Here is a 21,095-nt window from a genome sequence, read left to right on the forward strand (position 1 = left end):
CTGCCCTCTGGCGATGTTTTCCTTTCGGGCCCGCTCGACAAACGCGCTTGAGAGAATATAATGGAAAACGTGTGGATGTTCTGTACGCCGCTTCCCCCCACCCACCATTGCATCAGGATCTCCACCAGTTTGGGGGTTTGGGAGGGGGCGGAGGGGGTAATGGCGCAACGTTGCAAATTGTCCAAAACTGGTGGGAATCCTGATGCAACCGTGAAAAAAAAATGCCATTCCACGCTTTGTTTGATCAATTCAAAATGTGAAATAAAATAGAAAATAAAATAAAATACGTGCACGCTCCCTGTCGTGCGGGGCCGTCACTGGTCAGACGTTGACACGTGCAGAAAGTGAATGCATCAATGCAATCGACAATCTCGTCCAGCGCCAAATGGGAATAATGTGATTTCTCTCGCATTGAGCTGCAGTCTGCAGGAGGCCTGACAGCAGCGGGATCCGGGGCTGAGTGATTCGACCGGGCAGCTCAGCCCCTCAGCCCATCCATCCCCGCGTGTGTTATGCCGATTACACCGCACATGCATGATGAGGGATGCAGGAATTTGTCATCATTTGCATCGTTCGGCGTGCAAGGGACGGAGCCGGAGCGACTGATGTGTCCTGGCCTTGGCACCATGTCCCACGGGCACTTTGCGGAGGGATGCTGGCTGGGTGAGGAAAACAAAATATAAGGCATCCTTTTTTTTTGTTCTCCTACTGTATAAACAAAAATCTCACTTTCAATGTGTCAACACAGGGGAACGGAACGAAGAGGCTTCATTTGCTGATCTGACTAAAATATTGCGTGGTTTTTTTTTCTTGCTGTTTTTTTTCTTCTCCTGCTTGTATAATTTGCCCACTTGGTTATTTTAAGCACATTACCACGAATAACCGCTGTTTGTGGTTCATTGCATTTTGTAATTATTAATTTACTTAATTATTTTGGTCCCAAACATAATGAATTCGATACTCCATGTGATATTACTCGGCCATTGCATTATATTCGGAGGATAACTCCAATTTTGCAAACTCAGTTCAATGTAATTTGTGACTTTATTTTAAAGCGGTTAATATTATCTTGATCCTTTTGCTTTACACAAGAAGGGTATACAAATTACAAGTTAATTTATTTTATTTTTATTATTATTATTATTACTAGTAGTAGTATTAGTAGTAGTAGTAGTAGTAGTGGTAGTAGTAGTAGTAGTAGTAGTAGCAGTAGTATATCTATATTTACTATTATTATTATTATTACTATTATTATTATTATTATTATTATTATTATTATTATTATTATTATCAATAATAATAATAATAACAATAATTTTAAAAAATGTATTTATTGACGTACTTATTTTGCATCTTACTTAATCGGGGGCGTGGTCATCTCATAAGAAATCTCCACACAACTGGTAAAATACGTTTTTACGCTTCAGTCATTGATAAAGAACAATGAGGGAAGGAACTATTCATTTTTAATTAATACAAATTAAAAGGGGATTTAAAGAGCCACAACTTCAAATTATGTATAAATGCGATTTCATTGAGCATTAATAAAACATACAGCACACAATTTTAGATAATACTTCCATCCTTCCCAGCGATTCGGGAGTTACAGCAGCTCAGTGAGAAAAATTAAATACCCTTAAGTCACAAAATATACTTAACAAAATAAAAGGGTAGAAAGTTTGGACATTATCGCTCGATAATTATTACAACCACTTCACATTTTCTAAACAGGAACCAAGGAGAGGGTGTTGATTGTTTCACCCGGTCTATTTTCAGGGACGGACATATATTGACGTAGGAATAGAGGGAACCAACGAGCGGGTGTACGTTGTTCCGCCCGGTCCATGTTCAGGGACGGACTCGTCTTCACCGAACTTAACACATGTTTGTGTTTTTGTTTTTGTTTGGAAAAGCAAGCTCCGTGGTCGAGCTCATACCGGGAGTTTTGGTTTTACGGTTCGTTTTAAAGGCTGATGTTGACATAATTCGCTAAAATAGACGACATTACTGCGCAATAGCGTCGCATTTTTGTGTGTATATATTTTATTTCTAAATAAACTGATTTCCAACGTTTATTTCAGAAACAACTGACAAGAAAAACAAAACAAAACAAACAAAAAACAAAAAAAAAATGGAATTAAAAAAAAAAAATCCCTCCATTTAAAATTTTAATTCAACTTCAACAGGACAGTTGCGATGCTGCAGGTATTTGAAGAACATACAAACGTAATGGAATTGGATGTTTTGACACCCCTGGCAGTTTGAATTGGTTCATATACATACATACTTTTTTGCATTGATCAAGGAATTGTGCTTCCTATGGAATTAACTCTACACGTCTGGACTCTTCTCATGCTTATTCTTACCAAGTCACTGCTCACATTTAAAGGTCATTGTTCTTGAACATCCACTCCAGCTGTCAGGGGAGTGACCTCACGCAACACTAAAGTGAATTCCCGCATGCTGATTTTTGTGAGATCCTCTGACGACGCCGGCAGTGAGTGCGTTTAAGACATTTTGGAGTGGATTTAAAATAATATGCCAGCGTGGCTCGGATATACTATTTATGTAGTAACTCGTTCTACCACAAGATAGAGCCCTCACTCCATGTTTGTACTGACTGACTCCCACTCCCACTCACCTGCTCAGATATATAACTACTACTGATAGAGATATGTTTTTTAAAATATGTTAAACTATTATTTAATTAAAATGATTGAACATTGTTACTGCATATAGAGCTTTTTTTGACTTGTTTAATAATCAATCTAACACGCGTACTGTATTGTCCACTATACATAGATTCAGATGTCTTTGCCTGATGCCTTTTCTATAACCAACACTATTTGTTTGTATGTTTTGTACAGTTTTGGTTGGGAAACGCCACGACTCTGCAGCTAAAGCTAAAGCTCCTTGCGGTTGTGTCTAAGTTAAGTTTGAGTCTGCGTGTGATAAAAGCTCCTTGCAGTGCAGACCGGCTGCTCCTTGGCCGCTGAGTCCCTAATTGTATTCACTCCATGTCATTACACCACGGAGATATCAGGATTGGCCAGGGATTGTGGCTCGCATTCATTTCGCTCATTGGTAAAATCTTAATTAAAATCTCCGCAAATTAGATGATTGATCTTCAAAGCAGCCCACGCACACAAAAAATGTAATTGGTTTCCTAATTATGGCTTTTGTAATGGTGTTGAAAGATAAGGGGCCATTAACTGCCCAAGTGCCTGTAGAATGTTGAAAATGGTCAATGTGGTTTCCAAATGTCTGACTGTGTGTCGGTGTGATCTATTTATCTATCTATCTATCTATCTATCTATCTATCTATCTATCTATCTATCTATCTATCAACTTGTCTATCTATCTATCGATCTGTCTATCTGTCTGTGTGTCTCTCTGATCTATCTGTCTATCATTTATCCTTCCTTCCGTCCATCCGTCCATCCAGCCTGTGAGCCTAATTCATCCTCACTGTACCTACCTTCCAGTGCTGGAATTCATTAAACTCTGCTCCCCGGTGATATTTCTAACCCGACGTGAGGGATTTGGTGGGGAACGGCTTCTCCCTGACTCATCACAACTGCACACTATATAGGTCATCTGGTGATTACAGGGTAATTTAATCTGTGACATAGCTCTGGTCCGTGTAGACATGAGACCTAATCCGAAGAGTGGCCCGCGTTGACCCGCGCCGCTCTTGCTTTGATTGAACCCCTTGCGGCTTTGGGTCCGCGGCGTTCTCGCCTTTCACCGATCATGGTTTCGCAGCGGAGAGCGGGGCAACGCGTGGCACCGGGTCAGCGGCGGGTCTCCGGTTCCCGGGCGGGAATCTAACCGGCGGCCACTAACCTGAGGTGTTGCTGAAGCATCATCAGACGTATCCTGGCACAATTTTGTGATTGGCACGATGAAGACATGATGTAAATGGCCTCCTCCAAGATCTTGGTTGTCACCCGAAGGTCTTTGCCAATGGAAATTAACAAAGAAAAAAAGGAAAAAGGTGTAAAAAACAATACATACATCCCTCAAAAGTGAAGCATGCATCAAAAACAAATGAATGCATCAGCTATTAATATGGTCATACAGAAAAATCAGAAACATAAACTTTAAAGTATTGTTGCACATCCCAATAACATTGCATTGTGCTGCATTGCATCACATGTCATTCATCGCTTTGCTCCAGTTTAACTTGGAATCTCCACTTTCTTTACGTTTTTTTTTTGTTGTGGTCCTGACAAATCGGCGTGGTCCTATAAGTGGATTTAGACGGGTCAATCTACAGGAAGGAGCTGGGCGCACGCCGATGCTCACATTCGGCATGGGCTTGCAATTTGGCGCATATCTCTGTGATCTGTGCATTCTTTTTATTTAATGACGACTTAAGATGTGGTGCAAAACGTGTCGACCGACACCTGGAATGTTTGAGGGAGTGTCTTGATCTGATATATACTGTTTATTATATTGATGTTGTGTGTACTATTCCCTTTAATCATCACGATCATAAACTACTCCCTACTCCCTAAACCTTAAATTGACAGCGTTTGGTGGCCATGCGTCGCGGTCACTTCGCCGAGCTCCTGCAACCGAGAAGTGTCCGTCGTTCCGTATCTTAAAGCTCCATAAGGAGTCGACGAGGCCTCAATCTTCCTGAAAGCTTTGCGCTCCGGTTTGTGCTCTGGTCTTACGGGAATCAACGCTTTCATGAATCTTTCACGGCGACTTTTGGGCATATCGATTACAAAGATATGTTATTATTCCAGCCGTCCTGTCCCCAAGCCCCCCCCCCCCCCGGATGCTTTAATTCAGTGTTAAAAGTATTTTATTTTTGGCCTGGGAGATACCGGGACGAGTTGGTCTCCCGCTCCTTTTTCCCAGTTTGCCATTAGCCTCACCGAAGACTATTCTGAAATAACTTCAGACGGCTGGGGGTAAAAGGCAGGCTTATGTATTTATTATGAGCCCGGTGAAAAAATGTCACTCAGGCGTCGGTGGGCGGCTTTGCGGGTTCAGGCGCAGTGCAGTTCTCAGCGGGTCCTCCGACGCGATTTTGTTCTAAACAGCGGTGATGATGTCAGCCTCCCTCCGGGCGGCCGAACATTAAAAAGGTTTATCTCTCCCTCTCGCTTGTTTTTTTTTTTTTTTTTTAACACGGCAAGCAATTTCACTCTTTGCTTGTGAACCCCACGGTAATCTCGCCACATGTAGGCTCGGTCCAAATGGGATCCGCGCCTGCCCCGCACGGCGAAATATGAAGCGAGTAATTCATGAATCCTCTGTGTGTGTGTGTGTGTCGTCGGGAGAGTCAGTCGCTAAGACTGCCTTTTAGTCATTGTGGCTTCCTGTGAGTTCCGAAATGTCAGTAATAATTACATCACCAAAGGCAGAAGTTGTGACACTGTACCTTTGCAGGAAGCTGAATGTATATTTTGTCATGTGTGCAGTGAACTGTCTATTCCCGTTATGTCTGTTCGGTTCACTCATTCGTTGCGGGTTAAACAGATACAGTAGACCAGTGCCAAATGGCTGCCTCTGGGGGAATATAATACTCTATGTCTTTAAATTAAAATAAATAGATATGTATATCTGTATATAATAGGTGTCTTTCAGAATTTCATATCAGTGTGGTTGGCTGGAAAATAACATAGATGTTGCAACGTTACTGATCTGTAGAAGCGCATTTTGAAGTCACCGTGGAATGTGTGAGTATGCAGCATACAGCACAGATATAAAAAAAAACAACAACAACTTTGTCCCAAAGTCATTGCGTCGTTTATTGACTTTTAGATTTCTACTCGAGAGTTGATCTCCGCTCCCGTCGACCTCCATGTAAAAAGACACGGTGTGACGCTGTTCCGCAAGTGGCCAGCAGGGGGCCGCGGTGAGACTTTCTTCCCATGCGGTTTCCAGTCAGAATCCTCTCTCCCCGGCGTTTACCGAATGTATAACAATCAAGTGCAATTTAGAACAGATAATGATTCCCATTGAAACGGCCGAATACACCGGCTGAGTTTACCGATGATCCGCATGAGGGCGCCGGGCCACGGTGAGCACACAGAGGACGTGGCGCGCGATTTGGGACGCGGGTTCGCCTCTCCGTGGCACCTGGTTTCCCAGCCCTGCTCTACATACACGCACCGCTTCACTCGGGGTCGTGGTGTCGCGTGGAATGTGAAATTATCCTCTTCCTATCAGGGCGTCGGCTGCTGGTCGTCCTGTGGACCAACCCGTAAAGTGGCGTCACGTCAAAACAAGTCGTGTGTCATGTGATGGTCGTTCATGTTTTGAATCCATGAATTAATTATGATCGGACGCTTCCCTTCATCTTCCATTCTTTGGGATAGCATTACACACAAAACTGTGTTATCTCTGGTACACACACACACACACACAATCTCTTGAACGTGGACACACACAGACACACACACACACACACACACACGCACGCACACACACACACACACACACACACAATCTCTTGAACGTGGACACACACAGACACACACACACACACAGACACACACACACACAATCTCTTGAACTTGAACACACTCTCTGTCTGTATACCATTGTAGGGTATAAATACCTGGTTGGTGTGGTGTGGGGGCGTTTGCATTTGATCCCTGAGACCGGGGCAGGAATGGCCGGCATGTGGCGTGGAAGCCCTGGAGGATTCTGGGAGTCGTGAGGACCAGGTGCCTCTTTGGTTTCAAGGGCCCCGCCGCCGCTCAGGAGCCCAGCGCCGGAGGAATGGCTCCGCTACGAACGCGGCACGCGCGACGGGGGCCGCGGCCGCCTCGTAGCTTCCCCCGGAAATCAGGATGGAAAAGAAAAATGGGGGTTTCACGTTCGTCATGGTGCTCATTACGGCGCCCGGCCGGAGCGAAATGAATCATGGATCTGTGTGTGTTCATTAAGTCCATTCTAAATTAGACAAATAAATCCTCAGTGTTGACCTATATTCGTCTCCTTCACCTACAGTATGTTGACGTTTCGGAAAAACGCGGAAAGGTCAGTTGAATTGTATTCAGTAGGAACTGGTTTTGACTGCCTTTGACCAGGATTACCTGTACATGTGAATAATACAAATAAAATAAAAATAAAAAAATATTATTTTAATAATAATTTATTATTATTATTATTATTATTATTATTATTATTATTATTATTATACTATTGGCTTCAGTCCTCGGCCAAGCTACTTCCGCTGGCATGCTCTGTATTCACTGTTATGTCATTGTTTTCGGGAAGGAAAGGAGGATAGATCGATTCATATGTTATCTGTGCCATGTCATGTAAATAACAATCCATACATTTCGGTGTCATGACCTTAAAATCCAGGCCTCGATTGAAATGAGAAGATAATTCGCTGAGCGACGATCGTGATCCTATATGGTGTATATACTGTATATATACCTTTTTTTGAAATGCTATTTTGTAAATCTACCTTTATCTGCTTGTTATTAGTTTTCTTACCCTGTTGTTCATGCATTTTGTTTGTTAGCGTTGCTTGACTTTCTGATGCCTTATCTTAATTTAAAGCACTTTGAGTTACATGTCATGTATGAAAGGTGCTATAAAAATAAAGGTTATTATTATTATTATTATTATTATTATTATTATTATTATTATTATTATTATTATTATTATTACTTATATAAGAGGATATAGAATATGATATCATTTAATAGAATTGGAGGGCATTTTTAAGTTCTAATCAGAAAATATCGATCTGTCTGTCTGTCTGTCTGTCTGTCTGTGTCTGTCTATCTATCTATCTATCTATCTATCTATCTAGGAGATAGATAGATAGATAGGAGCCTCCTACCAAACTGGCATCCTCCATCACCACGGCATGTCTTGTGTTTCCAGGCTGTCTGTCTGTCTGTCTGTGTGTCTGTCTGTCTGTCTGTCTGTCTGTCTGTCCGGCCTGCAGACCCAGGCGCCAGCTGCTGCTCGAAGACCCCCGGACCCTCCTGTCCCGCAGCAGCTGCCGCGGCGCGGACCCCCCTCCGCCCGCCGCACTCCTCCGGCGCCCCGCCCTTCCCACCCCTCTGATCTCAAGGAGACCCCGGCAGGGGGCGGCGGCGGCAACGCGGCGCAGTGTTAAAAAAACAGCGGCAGAAACGCAACAGTTGTCGAGTCGAGTTGACATGCCTTGCTCAGAGGCGCTCGCGGGCCGCCTGGGTGGCGGTCACAAGCGTCCCCCGCTGTATCAACACAAAGTCTGTTCATCTGTCCACGGGGACAGTGAAGGACTCCCACGACTCTACAGTGTCATTCATCAACGTCACAATATTATTGACACCGATGAAAACAGATGGAGTGAAAAACGTTGGAATAGTGGAAGAATATCCATCCCATCATGGATCATAATGACAGGATCAAGATACAGTGGAAAACCATGGATCCCCCGAACGGTTTTCTATGGAGCAGAGGCAGAGTAGGGTTATGTAGGGTGGACACGCTTCCTTTCTCAGGAAATATCTTATTTTCAAGGTCAGGGGTTTGATGTTCATCTGTGATGTCACAGATATAGATATTCACCGCGTGTGTGTGTGTACGCCCCATTTTTTTGGGGGGCGTTTTTTCCAAAATGTCAGTGTATATCTCGTAACATGGCGGTGTGTCTGTTAGTGTCTGGTTGCCTAACTTCACCCTTCCTGCCTGTGTCTGCGCCTTTCTGTGTCTCTGTGTGTGTGTGTGTGTGTGAGTGTGTGTGTGTGTGTCAGTGTATGTATGTCAGTGTGTGTGTCAGTGTGTGTGTGTCAGTGTGTGTTAGCTGGCTGCAGTTATGGTGACAGTAGTTGTTGTGACACGCCGTCTCCCCCGACTCCGCCCCGCAGCCAGGCTCCGATTTAAGACCCTGGCTCTGGATTCCCGTGCGGCCCCTTGATCGGCCGAACACACACAAACGCAAACACAAACACCGGAGTATTATGGGGAAGGAAAGGATTCCATCTGATGCCCGGAAGTGAGCGAGCTCACTCCGACGGCAGCTGGAGGAGGTGGAATTACCGCTTTACTTCGGCAGTAATATTTGGACATGTTCGGTCATTATTCAACTTGAGAATTTTAATGAATTTTACAGCATTTTGCGAATAAGGGATCGCGACCCTCAGCTGCTATCGGTGCCGTGAGCAAGGCACCATGGGTACTGGGCAACACAGTGTGTGTGAAGTACAATGCCGATGAAAGAAGTAGGCTTCGTTTTTCAGGCGCCGATGCTGATGTTTGTTTGACTGAGGCTGCCCATATCGATATTTTGTGCTGATATTCAATATTATTAAATTCCAAATTATTCATGGCAAAATAAAAATCGAAAAAAGTGATAATAGTTCCAGGTTACATTGCTGCCTGAAACTGAAATATTCACTTTTTTTAAGTTTCATTTTCATAAATAGAATGTGCAAAGAAAATAAAATTAGGGGCTCCGTGGAGCCGCTCCCGCACGCCTTCTCACGGCCCAGTGGCGGATGCCCCGTGTCCAGCACCGGTCTGCAGCCCAGTGGTTGGGAACCTCTCCATAGGAGAAAATAGCGACCATAAATATACAAAAAAAAAAAAAATCGGCCATCGTATTTTCGTAACAGGCATCCATTACTCAAAAGATAAAAATAAAGTACCTGCAACCCTGTGACCCGTGATTTTTTTCAAGCAACATTGTCAGTAGACATTGCTCCCAATCTACGTGCGGGGCTGCGTGGAGCGGGTGAGAGAGGAGAGCTGCAAACACTGACACGGCTTTACAGAACAAACGGCTTATGTATTTTAACGCAACATCAAAGTAAATCGATATAAACGGTTATGGTCTCATCCTATATCGCCTTTGAAAATGTATAGATAGACCATGAAAAGGTCGGCATGCCGCCCAGCCCGAGCGAGGGACGCTTCTTATTTTTCATATCAGAGGTTTATGACAATGCCAGGCCGATATCCCATATCTAATAAAAGGCCAATCTCGGGCCCGATATATCGGATTTGGTCGAACCCAAGAAAGAAGCAACTCTTCTCCAGAAGAAAACACCCTTGAAAAAAAGTGCAATTCTGACTGATGACGGAGAATTCATCTGTTCAAAGTGGAAATCCACCAGATCCTCTGTGTTGGGTGGACTCCGCCACTAATTCCCAGAATTCTATTTTTTGGGTTCCTCTCAGCACCGGGTTGGCCCTCGTCTCCGCTCCAAGACGTCACTTTCTTTTCTCCAAAAGTGCGTCTTCTTCTGGTCCATTGATTTGTTGTTGTTTTTTTTTCTTGGTCGCTTATGTGTCGGGGATAGATTCTGTTGTTTTTTTGTTTGTTTTTTTAATATCGACAGTTTACTGACCGCTACCAGCTGCGCTCCTGAAGCAAACTCACTGGCGCTGCCTTTTACTTCTCGCCCGATTGCTTGTGGAGGGAAAGGCGGACCCCGCCGCCAACAATGGAAAACGGAATGTAGCTAAGCACGTGCATAACACAAATACACCGAGTGGTTGTTTATTTTAAAGTGCCAGCTCACTTCAGTATCAAACTTGGAATTTTTCAAACAAATAATATCACGGATTACCACTTTAAGTATTTGCCAATGGTCATGTGGTGACTTTTTCTACACTCATGAGACTTGGATTTCATTTTTAATATTTTCTAATACGTGTGTGTGCGACGATGGTTTCCCAAGTGTAAACCCCGTGTTCTCCTATTCAATTCAGTGAAGTAGCCTCCGATCCGAGCAGCCGGCGTGTCGGCGCGCTGCCAGAGACAAAAGGCCTCTCCCCTCCGAACGATACCACACCGGCGCTAAAACGCCTCATGAATCTTGCAACGGTGCTGGCTGAAAAAAAGAGCATCCAATATTCATATCCCTGTGCCGATTCCACGCAGCCCCGGCTGTTGTGAGGCATCTACAACCCGCAGAGTCACACAAGGACCAGAGTCGTTTTGTCTGGACGGAGCAGCAGCACCTTCAGGAACACAGAAAAACACGAGTCCCAAACCGGCTCGGAAACAGCCGGCGTGGACAAAAGCCGGAGCCGGTTTGGGAGAATATAAGTGGTTCCAGGTAAATAGAAAACATTCTGCGTAAATAATCATACGTCAGATCCTACGAATAGAGTCATCAGAAGAATAACTAATAATCGGTATCTTATATTTCTGTGAAATGGGTTAGGGTTTCCTTTGAAGGAAACTAACTTGTTTTAACTTTTTTTTCCTCCCTCCTTTATTATTTTATGTGGTATCTAAAAATGTGACACATTGCAGGCCATACCAAACTATTTATTGGTTAATATTCTGTTTTTCACTCAAATTTTCTGCTGGTTTGCCCTCATGCAAAGTTGGTGAGATGTTTATAAGACAAAACGGCTTTTTACAGTGTTGTTTATCATCTGAGCCCCACTGTACCGCTTCTTTTGATTTTTTATTATTATAATTAAAGTAGTTATAATAATAATAATAATAATTAGATATTATTATTATTATTATTTGGCCTTTCTGCATCTCCTTGCTGGAGCACGGAGGTGCGGCTCTCAATACTCGGGAGCGGGATTTCTATATCTCCGGTGGAGAATCCTCCGCTGGTGAAATCTGAAGTCACTTTAATGAAACCCAGAGCAGCATCGTTACTGAGAAGAAAATACTAAATAATGAACAGGAATCATGAATTAGACGAGCCCCACACACAGCGGACCACAGCTCTGTGTTTCTTTTGATTCAAGATTCAAGATTCTTATTAGTCATGCAGCATGCAGGTCTGCAATGAAATGCAGCGTGGCGGTGCCCACAGAGATTGTGCACATTTAAAGCAGCAAAAAAACAAAACAATTTCCAATAAAACACAGTATAAAATAAAACAGTATAAAAACTGAAATAAGAATAGAAATGTGGTTTTGCAATATTCTGTTGAGCTATTCATTACGACTGCCAAATTAAATGACTCACATTGTGGCCGAGAACAAAAGTCTTCATGCGTGAAAGTCTAAATACTTTAGGGGCAACACTTGTACTCTGAATAAAGAAATTCTAAGATCAAACCTAATTTGGACCGCAAGAGTAAGGAAATATACTGTACGCTATACTTCCCTATTTATTCAATAATCAGTGTAAACATTCAGCCTGGAGAAAATCCGCGGCTAGATTCTCATGTTACAGGACGATACCCGGTCACATAAAGGGAGCAAAATTAAACAATGTGACATAAGTGCATCAATTCAAGTTGAACGATTTGCTTTGAATTAGATATTATTTTCAGTTTTTGTGAAGCTTCCCGACCTCCGGCCCCTTCCACCGAGGAAAACACACACACACACCAAATAAACACCTAAAGCAGCTCATGAAATGAAACAGGCAGCCTTTATTTGTCAAAGAAACTTTGCGTTTCTCATAAGCGTGTTCTCATCTCTCAGTGATGTGGTGTTTTTACACTCAGACCCAATCTGTTGCCGTGGAAACGTACTGTACCAGACTGTACATTTAAACGTGCAGGACGTACACACACACACACACACACACACACACACACACACACACACACACACACACACACACACACACACACACACACCCACACAAACTGCAACAGACTGAGAGGCGATCGAGTAGGAGCAGCTAAAACAGACCTGCCTCCTCCCACACAAACACCCACACACACACACACCCACACACACACACACACACACACACACACACACACAGTACAGTATAATCACCTGCGTCCATCATGAATATGTAAAACGTCACAAGGTTTCATTTCATGTTCCCTTATGCATCTGCGTTGCGTTCATGGAACAGGAAGCCCACCTCCAGGGGTCGTGCAGCAGACGGAGTCGTTCCCAAATTGAATTTTGTTTTTTCCGACGCGGGCTGAGCGTATTTGGAGCGGCGGCGGCGTCATTTGAAACGTTTTTTTTTAACCCCGACGGTGAAAAATCCACTCCAGCCAATGCGCCTGAATCTCCCCGGGGGGCGGCGGGCGGCCAGAAGGTCAGGGTTCCCACGGCTCCTCCCGGCATTGAGCGTGGAGGTGCCCTCAAGCAAGGCACTTACAGTGACCTCGAAGCGTGAACAATGCTTTAAGAAGCCGAACCACGACGGCTCAGGGCAGGTCACGTCAGGGGACGAGGAAACGAGCGGAGACAAAACATTTATTTTGTATTTAATTGGCTCGATTTGTAGAATTTCGATGATAACGCATATCTCCAATTAATATTTGAAATATTTATTCCGAACTTCGGGTTATGTTATTCTCTTGTCAATTGGGATTTGGGGAACGCAGATATTATATTATTATATTATCATGTATATGTAATAGTGCTGCTGTCAGCACAGCCAATCACAGGCTGAGTTCAGCCCTGTTTCCTTATACACAACCACGATGTCTGCTCCCTTGAAAAAGTGGACAAACATACAGAGCAGACCTTCTAAAGTAAAATATAACGTAAAAAATTAAAACCGCTCCATGGGAACATGACCACATGACAATATTACATGATAATATGTGAAATTGCAGTGTGATGTGGAATATCAAGCTTGGTTTAATGAATGTCTTAAACTGCACAGCGTTCTTCCAGAAGGGTTTCCATGTTTGTGGGCGGTTTTTATTTATTTCTCCATAAAACAAAAAAAAAAACGAATAAATAATCGGAGTGCAGTCTGACTAATTAAAAAAGCAAACGCTCCGGCGTGCATGACTGAGCCGAGGGCTTCACGTCGCGAAACGTCATGCTCCCGACGTTGGAGCTCATTAGCGGCGTTCTGCTTCTGCTGCCGTTTGTGTTTTAATTGTATTTTATTTATTGTTTTTCTTTGTACGTTTCCTCAAAATAGTTTATTTTCAAAGGGTTTTGGTGTGAGCCACGTGAGCTGGGTTTGGATCTTTTCTTGCTTCCATCTGTCCCTTGAGTGTTCTTTTTTTTGTATGTGTCTCTCTGTGTTTATTGGGAGCAAGCCCCGAGTCTGACATCACTACTACATCGTATATATCTAGTACTTATTTTTATACTATTTGATGCACACTATGGTTTTCGGAAAAATCTAAACCAACCAAAAACGGACAATTGAGGTTAATCCATTGGAGGTGGAGGTCGTTTTTGTCAACTTGGCTTTTTCCTTAGAATCCATTCAACATCATCAACTTGAACACCCTCATGTGAGTAACAGGGAGTTTTACTGAGTGCTGTTTTTATTAGAGTACTTCTACTTCCACTGGGGAGTTATTCTCTTCCACCTCTGTGCGTACGGGACAGCTTCACACCCTCACCCACACCCTCACCCACACCCTCACCCTCACCCTGGGTGTGAAGCTGGTCTCAAAAGGAAACGAGACGGGGGGGGGGGGGGGGTCTGGAGCTCCAGCCGCTGCTTGGAAGAACCAGACCTGCTCCGGGGCCCCAAACTTCGGCCCCTGGACACTTTCCACCGCGGCTCCGAACCCTGTGTTGAATGACTTCTTCTTCTTTCGTATATCATCAGATGGCCAACTCAGTGTCATATAGCCACGCCCTCGTCTCCAGTCCTAGGTCAAAAAGGCCAGCTTCTGAGGGTGGGCTGTATAGGGGGCAGCTGGTGATTATGTGCTCGGCAGTCTGTTCAGGTTCGCCACACTCGCATGACGCACTGTCGGATAGGCCCCACTTCTTTAGCGAGGACTTGAAGCGCCCGACGCCAGTACGCAGGCGGTTCAGCGAGGTCCATAGGTGGCGTGGCATGTCTTCTCCTTTTACACCTCCTCCTGGGTCCCGGATGTATCGTTGGATGCGGGAGGGCGCAGCTGACTCCCACGATTGTCTCCAGGATGCTGCCAGCCAGGCGTCCTTGGACAAGTCGTCAGGGATCGACTGTAGCATCTCTTGTGCTGCCTTGTTGTAGGGATGGCGAGACTTGAGCCTGCATGGTGGTGCCGGTGTTGTTGTGGCTTTGTGTAGGATGTGCCAGTCGTTCTTCTGGGCTTTCCTTGCCAGGGCGAGGGTAGCTGCTTCCCGTCGGAGACTGGGTGGGGCGATACCAGCTAGGACTGGCAGGTAGGACACAGGGGTGGGTTTCAGACAACCAGTTACTATCCGGAGGGCGCTGTTGATGACAGTATCCACCTTGTTCGCATGTGGACTTCTGCTCCAGGCAGGGGCACAGTATTCCGCTACGGGTAGGACCAGGGCTTGCGTGGATATGCGTAGGGTCTGGGGGGAAGCTCCCCAAGTCGAGCCTGCAAGGCGGCGGATGAGCGAGACCCTTGCGGTTGTCTTGGCCTTCACTTCATCCAGGTGCTGCTTGTAGGACAGCGTCCGGTCCAAGCATACGCCGAGGTACTTGGGGGCTTGCTGGAACTCCAGGCGGATGTTGCCAACATGCACGTCCAGTTCCCTTCTTGCCTCCCGGTTGTAGAGGTGGTAAGCTGCAGACACTGTTTTGCCCATGCTGATCTGAAGGTGCCACTTCTGGAGGTAGTCTGCCAGGATGCCCATGTCTCGGTTGAGGCCTTCTTCCATAGTGTTCCATGTTGGGCATCGAAGCATGATGGCCAGGTCGTCCGCATAGCCGTACTTCTTGGATGTTGTGTCTGGCAGGTCGTGAATATAGATGTTAAATAACATTGGTGAGAGGACAGAGCCTTGCGGGACACCGTTCTTCAGCCTTCTGAGCCTGCTGGTCTGGCCATCGCTGGTTTGTAGGATGAAGCTATGGTTAGATAGCATCTCCATAATAAATCTCACCATGTGCCGGTCCGGGATTGTTCTCAACAGTTTCAGGTGTAGTCCACGGTGCCACACGGTGTCATAAGCGGCTGTCAGGTCCAGGAATACTACTCCAGCTTTCTCATTATCTTGGAAGCTGTCCTCGATGTCCTGGGTGAGTAGCGTTACCTGGTCCACCGTTGACCTGCCTCTGCGGAAGCCGGCTTGTTCCGGTGGGAGTTGAGGGTCCACCACTGGCTCAATGCGGCTGTGGATCAGCCTCTCCAGAATCTTGTACGGGACACAGAGCAGGGATATGGGCCTGTAGGACTTCGGGTCTTCGGCGGGTTTGTTCGGCTTTGGCAAGGCTATGATGGAAGCACGGCGCCAGGTCTTCGGGAGCTTGGACCTCCGGAAGCATGATGAGAAGAATGTGCGTAGCCATTGAGATGTTCTTTCACTTTGGTGCATAACAAACTCTGGGTGGATATTGTCTCGACCTGGTGATTTGCCCAGCTTCAGTTTTTTAATTGCTGCCTTTAGCTCGGCTGCTGTGAAGTCTCCTGAGAGATTAGCATCAGCGCTGGCTGCTCTGGAGAGGGATGATACCTCACATGATGTCAGTCGTGCGAAGTTTTTGTCCGCATCAGGGAAGCGACCATTTTTCAGGAGCTGGGAAGCAATAGCATCTGCAGTCACTGGACACCTACGAGGTGTTGTTTTTCTCCCTGAGAGCAAGTTGATGGTCTTGTTGAATGACGAGAGGAGTGTGACCCAGATAAGATTACCACTGGAGGAGGAGGAGCGAGGAGGAAGGAGGAGGGAGAAGGACGGAGGAGGGGGAAGGAGGAGGAGGAAGGAGGAGGAAGGAGGAGGAGGAGGAGGGAGAAGGAAGGAGGGGGAGGAAGGAGGAGGAGGAGAACCACCCATGGGGCAGGGTTAATAAAGTGAAAAATAATGTGATGTCAGCTACGATTCTAGCGAAGGTCTCCTGAGATCGGGTTTGTTCATTTTCAAATCTCACAGGATTCATAGATGTCTAGAAAACCAGATGCAAGAGCAGGCTTTACCAAGAAAATGACACCCCCCCACCCCCCAAAAAAGACTGAATGCCCACCTCTAGATGCCTCCACCCGACAGCCCAGCGCTACATCTGTGGACGGCTGAAACCCAATCCCTACAAATAACATTTGCTTTAGGTGGAGCCCTGTTGAGGCGATGAAAATAGAGAAATGCCTCGTCTCCGCGTCACGTCAGGCCCCCGCCCCCCACCTCCGCCCCCAACCCCCCCGGCCCCCGCCCTCTCCTCTCCCGCCTCCCCCCTCTCCTCTCCCGCCTCCCCCCTCTCCTCTCCCGCCGGCCGGACCTTCTCCCTACATGGGCCTGAGAGAGGGCCGAGCAGACGCTCTCCCGCCGTCCCTTCCATTCACGGCCGCTCCACCCAGCGGGGCCGCAGGTGCCTTATAAGGCCGAGGGCGGGAGTGATCGGCCGGGTTTATAGAGAGGTCAGAGCCCGGTCACTCCACTCCCCACACCCCACACCCCACGCCCACACCCCGCAGCCCACAACCCGCACCCCACACCCGACTGGACGGCGCTCTGCTGCTCTGGTGAGTAGAGGAGACGCACTTTACGCTTTCGACTCGAGTCTCCGGAGTCTGCTGGACTCTGGATGACTCGGTTGGGAGGGAAGCAGACCGGATAATGATGTCAACGAGGGATGGATGGAGTGAATTTCTGATTGGATTTTGGTTTAAAATTTTACGTGTTGTGTTGTTGGGAGTTTAATTTTGTGGGTTTTTCTCACGAGTCAACGACAGGTTTGTTGTTAAATTATATTTTATCGTCTGATAGTCTGCATTTTGGGTCTGTTACTGTATGAACATTTTACATTGGCATTAACATCTTTTGGAAGATCTTTGCAAGTGAATGGGCTGTAAATAGTGGTAACAGAGGAGGAGAATCTACCTCCAGTATATCTAGTAGACTGTATTCCTATCTATCTATCTATCTATCTATCTATCTATCTATCTATCTATCTATCTATCTATCTATCTATCTATCTATCTATCTATCTGTCTGTCTATCTATCTATCTATCTATCTATCTGTCTATCTGTCTATCTGTCTGTCTGTCTGTCTGTCTATCTATCTATCTATCTGTATGTCTGTCTGTCTGTCTGTTTCTCTATCTGTCTATCCGCGGCTGTAAGGAAGCTTCCGTTGATCCTCAGAGCCTCTGACCCCGACATCATGTGCGACGACGACGAGACGACAGCTCTGGTGTGTGATAACGGCTCGGGCCTGGTGAAGGCGGGCTTCGCCGGCGACGACGCCCCCCGGGCGGTGTTCCCCTCCATCGTGGGCCGCCCCCGCCACCAGGTGAGAGGCAGCGCCTTTTACAATAACACCTGTTCGCATGTAACAGCACATCATGCGCTCAGTATGTCATCATGTCATGTCAAGCAATTAGATGCAAACGATGATGTCATAACGTTGTCTTTGATATCTGTCATTGCGTGCAATGACGGATAATTGTTGGCAAGAAATTGCTTCATAGTTATTTGGTACTAGTTGTTGTGGAAGTCGTGGACATTTATACCTGACCAAGCATCACTTTACTTTTATGTTTAATTTACAAATGGTGAGTAAGAAATTCATTTTACTTTCAAATTAAGCTTATTAAAGACACTTGAGCGTATCATACTTTTACATATCAAAACTGTGGATATTTCGGATTAAAACATCATGTGTATTATTTTGTTAAGGTAGCCACTGAACGAATTAGAAGGAGCAACTTTGATTAATCAAATCTTTTTTTCTTTTTCTGAGAGAAGTCAAAGACAGCGTCCTATTATCATGAGAGAAAACTGGGCTACACACTACATTATCTCACTTTATTTGGCAAAAGCAAAGTTAAGGAAATGATTCTGTTCGGTCCAACTGCACCGAGGTCCAGTCTCATGAGATTGTCGTAAAAATAAATTAATATAATTGAAGTTATTTGTCGACATTTTGATGGACCTATTCTATGTGTCTGTATAGCTGGCTCCAGTCAGGTATATCACCATGTGTTCCCCTCCCACCAGGGGGTGATGGTGGGCATGGGGCAGAAGGACTCCTACGTGGGGGACGAGGCCCAGAGCAAGAGGGGCATCCTGACGCTGAAGTACCCCATCGAGCACGGCATCATCACCAACTGGGACGACATGGAGAAGATCTGGCATCACACCTTTTACAACGAGCTGCGCGTGGCCCCCGAGGAGCACCCCACGCTGCTGACGGAGGCCCCGCTCAACCCCAAGGCCAACCGCGAGAAGATGACGCAGATCATGTTCGAGACCTTCAACGTCCCCGCCATGTACGTGGCCATCCAGGCCGTGCTGTCGCTCTACGCCTCCGGCCGGACCACGGGTGAGTCTGAGACGGGGACGATACCGCTCGCTTTACCTGGAGTGTGGGTTTGGAAAGCCATTACCGTATTTCCTCAAATGAAAACCGGACCTCCAATAAGTGCAAGGGGCGGGGTCTACACGAACAATTAAAGCCTGCCTCAAATACAGAACGGGGGGAAACTGATCGGAGCTGCGGCGCTGTTCCGCTTCCAAACACAGCAGATAAAAACAGTGTGTTTTTATTGAAGGTGTTTTTGATTTACTCCATTTCCTACTGCTGCGTCAAAGATCGCAGATCGCTTCTTGGAGCCAAGTCCCCGCTCTGAGCGCTCTCACTCTCCAACGTTCCAAGCAGGAAGTGGTGCGTTGAGGGCGAACTTGGAAAGCTGTGATTCCCAGTCAGCTACCGCCTCAAGTGTGACTTTGAAAGTAGCTACTAGCTCTCTGTATTTTCACCAGACATGTCTTTGCGTGGCGTGGCACCCAGACGGAGGTTAGATTTAAAATTCATAGTAAAATATGATCAAATATACTTAGATATAAAAAAGGGGGAATTAGATGTTATTAGAGGGAATTAAATATAAAAAGCCTGTCTTTACTATAGGCCTGCTTCAAATAAAGGCCTGGTATCCTCTGCAGTTGAGGTAAATAAAGGCTCCGGTCATTATTTGAGGAAATACAGTAGTTGCACTTTCCACTCAGTTACAGTTTGTCAGTCTCTGATGTCTACGTCAAAAAATTTGGTCCAGTCGCACTTCTAGTTTTTAGGTTTTCTCAACTTATCAATTTACACCTTGATTTCTCAATTTTACGTTGAGAAAACCGACATATATAAGTAATACGAGATAGATAGATCCATGGAGGGAAATTTTGGTCTCCGAACACACAACAAAACAATAGGCAACAATAATAAAATCATAAGTTTGAAATGAGAAAGAATTGACATTATACAACACACCTGAATACATTACTAAAACATATAAAAAATATCCAATGAATCTAAAAAAACTAAAGAAATTACATCATTTTGCACAGTTGGCACAATTAACTAAAACAAAGAAAATATTTTTATAATATACAATAAACCTAAAAGAATAACTAACAAATGGAAACATTTTGTACAATTCAATAAATGTAAAAATTAAGTAAATTAAGTATAGTAACAATACTATACTGTACTAACATTATACAATAAACCTAAAGAATACATAACATACCAGAAACTCTCTGTATCAAACTTAAATCAGTTTTAATTTGACCCCATCCAGCGTAACTCATTTTCACACCGTATAAAGAACGATGGCGTGGAAGTGACAGGATCGCTGCTTCTCTCAGGCATCGTCCTCGACTCCGGCGACGGCGTGACCCACAACGTGCCCATCTACGAGGGCTACGCCCTGCCCCACGCCATCATGCGCCTGGACCTCGCCGGCCGCGACCTCACCGACTACCTGATGAAGATCCTCACCGAGCGCGGGTATTCCTTCGTGACCACAGGTAGGAGAACACCAAGCACTGGTCCAGGTCCCCCCGCTGGTCAGTGGCTCCCTTAGAACGCCCCAAATCCAAACGCCCTCTCTAACCTTCTCCTTCCGTTCCGTAGCCGAGCGTGAGATCGTGCGCGACATCAAGGAGAAGCTGTGCTACGTGGCTCTGGACTTTGAGAACGAGATGGCCACCGCCGCCTCCTCCTCCTCGCTGGAGAAGAGCTACGAGCTCCCCGACGGCCAGGTCATCACCATCGGCAACGAGCGCTTCCGCTGCCCCGAGACCTTGTTCCAGCCCTCCTTCATCGGTGCGTCACCTCCCGAAAAGCCTGGTCGGGGCTTCCGGGCGGAGTCAAGCCAAGTCTATTTATGAAGCACGTTAAAGGGAAGTTCCACCCCAAAGCAACATTAAAATAGTCTATTGCGCTAAACTTCTCCGTTAATAGTGGAGTGGATTCTAGAGTGGAATTGAAACAGTTTCATTATGACGTCCTTCCAGAGCACCAAAGCACATACACACAGATCTGGGTTCAGTGGAGAGAACGCTTGAAAAATATTACATATAATTGATC

The 21,095-nt window shown here is 45.6% G+C and overlaps 1 protein-coding gene across 1 annotated transcript in view; it reads left to right on the forward strand.

Moving 5' to 3' along the window:
- The first annotated feature begins 17,148 nt into the window (after nt 1-17,148).
- actc2 (actin, alpha, cardiac muscle 2) overlaps nt 17,149-21,095 on the forward strand; it is a 5,061-nt gene continuing 1,114 nt past the window's right edge. Inside the window, exons 1-5 of the mRNA XM_080019044.1 lie at nt 17,149-17,252; nt 17,876-18,023; nt 18,731-19,055; nt 20,372-20,533; nt 20,640-20,831. Coding sequence (XP_079875170.1) covers nt 17,895-18,023; nt 18,731-19,055; nt 20,372-20,533; nt 20,640-20,831 — 808 coding nt within the window. The 5' untranslated portion in view covers nt 17,149-17,252; nt 17,876-17,894. The remainder of the gene's footprint in view (nt 17,253-17,875; nt 18,024-18,730; nt 19,056-20,371; nt 20,534-20,639; nt 20,832-21,095) is intronic.

This window comes from Zeus faber (assembly GCF_960531495.2).
Source record: "Zeus faber genome assembly, chromosome: 2".
Lineage (NCBI taxonomy): Eukaryota > Metazoa > Chordata > Actinopteri > Zeiformes > Zeidae > Zeus > Zeus faber.